Source organism: Pongo pygmaeus, chromosome X, assembly GCF_028885625.2.
Source record: "Pongo pygmaeus isolate AG05252 chromosome X, NHGRI_mPonPyg2-v2.0_pri, whole genome shotgun sequence".
NCBI lineage: Eukaryota > Metazoa > Chordata > Mammalia > Primates > Hominidae > Pongo > Pongo pygmaeus.
In genome coordinates, this window is record NC_072396.2 from 120,512,082 (window position 1) to 120,519,530 (window position 7,449).

The 7,449-nt window shown below is 38.2% G+C and overlaps 1 protein-coding gene across 1 annotated transcript; it reads left to right on the forward strand.

The window, feature by feature from the left end:
- Positions 1 to 2,687: 2,687 nt before the first annotated feature.
- On the forward strand, positions 2,688 to 3,542 carry LOC129024501 (small ribosomal subunit protein eS1-like). The gene has a single exon (XM_054471607.2). It carries the CDS (start codon positions 2,703 to 2,705, stop codon positions 2,904 to 2,906), a length of 204 nt encoding a protein of 67 aa, XP_054327582.1. The 5' UTR covers positions 2,688 to 2,702; the 3' UTR covers positions 2,907 to 3,542.
- The last annotated feature ends 3,907 nt before the right edge of the window (positions 3,543 to 7,449 follow it).

The window sequence follows — 7,449 nt, forward strand, 5'->3', positions numbered from 1 at the left end:
AGGCCTGTGAACTAAGTGCCCGGAATAATAACCCAAATAACCAATCTTTGCCTCCTCCTTTAGTAAGGCCTGTTCAGCATTGGGGAACATACCCTAGTGAAGATTGGCAAATATATTATACTCATATGCCCCCATGTAAACGGTTTAAATATTTGTTAACACTTGTTGACACCTTTACTGGTTGGAACGAGGCTTTTCATACTGGGTCTGAAAAGGCAATTGAGGTTTCTAAACTCCTATTAAAGGAAATAATTCCTAAATTTGGGCTGCCTAAGAGCTTTCAGAGCAATAATGGTGCATCTTTTATAGTGACAATTACCCAAAACATATCTTCAGCCCTAGAAATTCAGTACTGCCTTCACTTGGCATGGAGGCCACAGTCTTCAGGGAAAGTAGAAAGAGCTAATTAAACTCTTAAAAGGACTCTTGCTAAACTATGCCAAGGAACATCAGGAACTTGGCTATCTTTATTGCCTGTAGCCTTGTTATGGGTTTGAGTGGCTCCTAAGGGAAATCTGCAGCTCAGCCCTTTTGAAATAATGTATGGAAAGCGTTTCTTAACTACAGACCTCCTAATAGATATAGATCTTTCAAGCTACAGAATTATGTAATCAACTTAGGACAAGTGCAAAAGGTGCCCTTGAGTATGGAAATCAAAGACTTCCTTCCCCTACTAAGGAAGAGAATCTTGTTACAACCCTGCTGGGGGATTGAGTCCTATTAAAAACTTGGAAGGAAGGATCCTCAGCAGATCAACTTTCCCCAAAATGGAAGGGGCCCTATCAAGTTCTCCTTAGTACCCCAACTGTAAACTACTAGAAATAAACAGCTGGGTCCACTTATCTCAAATTAAAACGGTCTCTTATGAAGTCCCACAGGCTGACAAAACACAAGAGACTGATCCTATTTATTCCTGTGAGCCAACCAGTGACCTCCAACTCCTGTTTAGAAGAATTGAAAGGGATGCGTAACACAAAGATGTGGATTGGCATTTTACTTTTGGGTATAAGTTGGAATCATGCAAAGAGTAACTTATTTATTGAGTGGGCAAAGACTTTAGCCTCTCTACATAGTCAGACAAACTGTTGGGTATGTGGAGAATTGCCACTTTCCTCCACTTCTGGGTTGCCCTGGCATATTTAACAAGCCAACCTAAGTTTATGGGGATTTTATTATGATTGGTAAACTGAACATTATCAACATAGTCCCTGTTTTCCCATGTATCATAGCCACACAGAACTTAGCCCCTTCCCCTTCTACAAAGAGACAAGATGGGACCTTTTTAATCTAATCAGAAAACAGCTAAACTCTACCTCAGCTTTAGGTTATGCTATACATGATGAACTTGGGCGAATGACAGCTGTTCAAGTGCGGGTATCAGGCAAAGTGTCTCCATGTTTTAAAAGACACAATAATAGTCACCCTCAGACTGAAACCCATGATATGGGATGGCTGCCACTTCAACAATGAAATCAGAACCTTCTTTTTATGGACCAGATGTAGATTGGATGGCAAGATAATTTTCCAAAAATAAGTGGCTACCCTTCTCCTTGGGGATGGTTATGGGCTTGTGGAACTCATGGCTGGTCATACTTACCTTATAACTAGACTAGAAGGTGTATGTGAAGTCACCCTTATCTCCTGGGATGTATCCTCACCAAATTGGATGCTCTCCCATCTAACTGGGAAATTATAAAAGCTCACCATAGGCAACAAAAATGGGCATCTTGGTGGTTCTTTCTGATGGCTATGTTTTCCCCACAGGCAGCTACAATCAGTATTGAGTTACAAGTTGAAGCTTTGCCCGAGCACATGGCTCCAGCTTTCAATAATATATGCCATGTCCTTACCCTCCTAATTGAGGAAACATCAGATTAGGCAGGTAGTCTTACGAAACCATATGGCTTTGGACATTTTAATGGCAGCCCAAGGGAAAACTTGTGCTTTGATCAAAATTAAATGTTGTGTGTATGTTCCAGACTATTCACATAATATTACCCAGCCTATCAAAGCTTTAGACACTCATATCTCTGCCACTGATGTGCTGTCAGTCGAACCTATATTGGCTTGGTTCCAATGACTGCCCAGTTCTTGGAAAACCTTCCTGTTTAGTTTACTTAAAATAACTTTACTTATTTTGCTTTGCTGTTGTGGAGTACATTGTGGTTGTACTCTTCTTGTAGGAATGCAAGACAAGCTTACTCAATGTTTTCTTAAATTGGACATTTGTTAATCTTCCAGATATCACCTTTTGTCAGAACTTATAAATGACCTTCACCATACCAATGCTTTCTGACTGAGCCCTTCTCTACCCTGAATGCAAAAGACCAATAGTTAGGCAGGAATATCATTGCTCCTATTCAGCCTGAAGAAGTTACAGAAGACGGATCTCTGTCCTTCTGCAACCCTTAGGATTAAGAGTCCTCTTGTAAAGGGAGGGAAGAAATATGTAGGAGGCATTTGAACCAGAGTGAGGGTTAGGAAAATGAGGCTGGGCACTTGGCGGGCTGCAGTCCCAGAAAGTTAAGTATTCCTAGCCTCTTAATGTTTACAGTTAAGAGAACAGATTTATAATGTTTATTAAATAGACCCAGCCTTGGGAGTGTCCAGATATCCCAGTATCTTGAGAACAAACGCATTCCTAATTTTGCTTTAAAAATAATAATATTGATTCTTGCCCTTTTGGCTCTCTGACCAGCACCATGGTGGTTGGCAAGAACAAGCACCTTACGAAAGGTGGCAAAAAGGGAGCCAAGAAGAAAGTGGTTGATCCATTTTCTAAGAAAGATTGGTATGATGTGAAAGCACCCGCTGTGTTCAATATAAGAAATATTGGAAAGATGCTCATCACCAGGACCCAAGGAACCAAAATTGCATCTGATGGTCTCAAGGGTCGTATGTTTTAAGTGAGTCTTGCTGATTTGCAGAATGATGAAGTTGCATTTAGAAAATTCAAGCTGATTATTGAAGATGTTCAGGGTAAAAACTGCCTGACTAACTTCCATGGCATGGATCTTACCCGTGACAAAATGTGTTCCATGGTCAAAAAATGGCAGAGAATGATTGAAGCTCATGTTGATGTCAGGACTACTGATGGTTACTTGCTTCGTCTGTTCTGTGTTGGTTTTACTAAAAAACGCAACAATCAGATATGGAAGACCTCTTATGCTCAGCACCAACAGGTCCACCAAATCTGGAAGAAGATGATGGAAATCATGACCCGAGAGGTGCAGACAAATGACTTGAAAGAAGTGGTCAATAAATTGATTCCAGACAGCATTGGAAAAGACATAGAAAAGGCTTGCCAATCTATTTATCCTCTCCATGATGTCTTCGTTAGAAAAGTAAAAATGCTGAAGAAGCCCAAGTTTGAATTGGGAAAGCTCATGGAGCTTCATGGTGAAGGCAGTAGTTCTGGAAAAGCCACTGGGGATGAGACAGGTGCTAAAGTTCAACGAGCTGATGGATATGAACCACCAGTCCAAGAATCTGTTTAAAGTTCAGACTTCAAATAGTGGCAAATAAAAATGTGCTATCTGTGATGGTTAAAAAAAAAATAATAATAATAATATTGATTCTTGTAAAATATAGTAATTAAGAAAATTAATCATTTATCACAAAACCTTGTAGCAGAGCACATCTCCACATAATTTTTTTATCCTATATATGTATATATATGTGTATATATCATATATAGATGTATATATATGCACTGTACCTAGGGTGGACACATTCCTCCTCTTTTTGGAATGCTCTATTCTGTCTATTGAGTAGCTGTTCTTTTAGCACTTTACTTTCTTAATAAACTTGCTTTTGCTTTGCACTGTGGACTAGCCCTGAATTCTTTCTTGCATGAGATCCAAGAACCCTCTCTTGTGGCCTGGATCGGGAGCCCTTTCCTGTAACAGTAGCAATCAGCTATTTTACATAGACTACAAAATACTTTAGCAATTATTAATAACAAGTCTTTCGTTTTGAGGAATGTAAGGCAGAAAATAAAACAAATTATCTGCTCCAAGATCAAGCATCTAGTAAACAGAAGAACCAATACTTAAATCTCTCTATTTGATATTGTTACCACTATACTCGGATGTCTCTATGACATCTTGAGGTATTCTCTTAGAGAATAGAGCCTAGAACAGCTGTCTAGGAAAAGGTATAGCATTTCACAGTCATAGTTGCTGCATATCTTTGAAAAGACAATGATGATATCAGCAAAGTGGAGTCATCTCCTACTCTGGTAATTCTCTGAAAAGTTTGTTTCCAGTTCAGAGAATAGATGGGCCTCAGCAATAAACTTTGTCCGAATTACAGAGATGTGAAGAAAAGGGAACCCTTATACACTATTGGTGGGAATGTAAATTAGTACAACCCCTATGGAGAACAGTTTGGCATTTCCTCAGAAAACTAAAAATAGTGCTATTGTATGATCCAGCAATCCCCACTGCTGGGTATATACCCAAAGAAAGGAAATCAGTATATCAAAGAGATATCTGCACTCCCATGTTTATTGCAACACTGTTCACAATAGCCAAGATTTGGATGCAACTTTAGTGTCCACAGACAGATGAACGGATAAAGAAAGTGTGGCACATGTACACAATCAGCCATAAAGAAATGAGATCCTGTCATTTGCAACAACATGGATGATACTGGAGGTCATTATGTTAAATGAAATAAGGCAGGCAACAGAAAAATATTGCCTTTTCCCACTTATTTGTGGGAGGTAAAAATTAAAACAATGGAACTCATGGACATATAGAATGGAAGGATGGTTACCAGAGGCTGGGAAGGGTAGTGCAGAGGGTGAGAAGGTAGGGATGGTTAATGGATACAAAAAATAGTTAAAATTGAATAAGATCTAGTATGTGATAGCAAAACAGGGTGACTATAGTCAAAAATAATTTAATTGTACATTTTTAAATAACTAAAAGATTATAATTTGATTTTTTGTAAAACAAAAGATAAATGCCTGAGGTGATAGATACTCCATTTACTCTGATGTGGTTATTATACATTCTATGCTGATATCAAAATATCTCGTATACCCCATAAATACATACACCTATTATGTACCCATGAAAATTAAAAATTTTAAACAAAGAATATGAGAAGTGAGCCATTCCTCCTTCCAGGAAGTAATTCCTTTTCAGCACAGTGGTAACATAGCAGTGAAATCAGGTGTTGAAATGTACATTTGCTCGAAGGATTTTTAAGTGGAACAAAGCCACTCTATTTTCACATAAGTACCACATGCTAACCAATTGTGTCACTGGAGCTCTGGAAAGCCACTCTACCTTTACATTTCAATTGTGTTAGCCACAGCCAGTATTATTTCAAAGCCTTCCTGAAAATCTGCTAAATGATCTGTGAAAACTGTTGTTGAAAAGATGAAGTTGACTTCATTGGAGATTTTTTTTCCACTTAGTTTTTAGCCATTCAGATATCAGAGTCAGACAGGTAAATACTTCATGGACCCTCTTACCCCTAATTTTAGTTGTTTCCCATTGTTTTATTGACATATGTCTCAAAGCCTGCTGTAATCTATGTTCTAGAATATTTTCATTTATTTTCTGTCTCCTAGTCAGAGAAAGGAAATCTATATTTTCATTCACCTGAGTTTGACATTGAGCACCTGCCAAAATTACTTTATCACTTCTTACTTTTGGGTGTGGTTGACTTATACAAAGTAGACATCCAGACAAATTATCCACCTCAAATATCAAACCCAAAGAAAAAGTTGTAAAGTTTCTTTCCATTTTGGGTTTTTGCAAGTAATCAAGACATGGGATTTTTATCAACTTGACAAGCTCTGGTTAATTATGTCTCATTTTCCAAGACCAGATTCATACAAATAATCTAACGAAAGGCTGCCTGATATGCCGTGGCTAGCACTTGGGATCCTGTAATGTCAGTACCAAAGTGGAACTTTGTAATCTTTTAGACAAAAATGAGTTTGAGAAATGCCCATTTACATCATTTTACTATTCAAACTTCAAATAGAGAAGAAGAATACATGTGAAGTGGCCAAAGATAGAATTATCAACTATAATAGCAGGAACAATAATCAGTAATAATAGCTTACATTTGTTATGTACCATAGAGGATTCTTGGCACTTTACATGCATTCATTATTTTAATTCTTACAACAACCCTATGAGGTTGATGCTATTCTTCCATTTTGCTGATGAAGAAATTCTGTCTCAGAGTGGTTAAGTAACTTGCACAAGGTTATTGGACTGAATATGTTGCTATGCCCATATTGCACCTTGGCAGCCTGCCTCCAGAACCATACTTCTAACCATTAAGTAGCATTAATAAAGCATCATGATTGAATATTTGTGCCCATATTCAAACCCTGACTTGCATTTTAAGTCACCATGCAGATGTGGTGTAGAAAGAAGTTGTAGCAAGACTGGATGGCTGATGACCTAGATTCTGGCCCCAGTTTTTCTATTAGCTAGTCTTATACCTAATCATACAAGAAGTCAGCTTCCTCACTTGCAAATTCAACACATATTGAGCACTTAGTATGTGCCAGGCACTGTACTTGGTGTTAAAGAAACGGTGATTAATAAGATAGACACCTATTATGACAACTGAGAATGTCAAACTAGACAATCCCTAAGGTCCCTTCTGGAACTAACTATAATCAAGGCCACCAGTATTCTAGATGCATTCTCTACCACAAAGATGCTGATTAAATAGCCAGTCAATAAAATGGAAACAATGTTTCAAACCTGGACACAAAACTGACTAAAAACTGAACTGCTTTGTAAGCACAAAACTTTCTATGTCATCTCCTAGTTGTTAATGCAAATAATTCTCTCTAGGGCAAGACTGTTAGAATGTATCTTCCCTGCTCAGTAAAGGCCCTGGAACAACAACAACAAAAGCCTTAATAATATTTGTGCCCTCTTCCTTTCTCCTTACCTTCTGGCTTGGCAAACAGTTGCCTTTACTTACAGGGATTTGTAGCTTTAAAGAATAGTGTGCAATCAGACCTGGAAAGTAGCATTTAGTAACAACAACAACAACAAAAGAAAAACATGAGATAAATGGACAAACAGGAACCATGTTGCTGAAAACCCACAGCCATTGACTTTCAACAGAGGATCCAAGGCTAGGACTCAACTGTTCCCACCTTTATTCCAGCCAAACTTTTCAGTAGAAGTTGGATATATGTAGCCTAGAACCTTCCTTCCTCTTTTTTCTTGGGAATGAGGTTGTTCACTATAATCCAATACCATTCTCTGCTCCTCCAGGCCATAAGATTTAGGGTAGGTCCCCCTCATGAGAATATTGTATGTGATGTCCTATAGTTAGATTGATATAACTAAAATAAAATCTATGTCTGGAAGCGGCCTAAGATGGAGTTGAAGATGCAGGGAAGGGCCAGACCATGGTTAACAATGTCCTTCCACATGTTATGTACATGAAAGAAAGTAC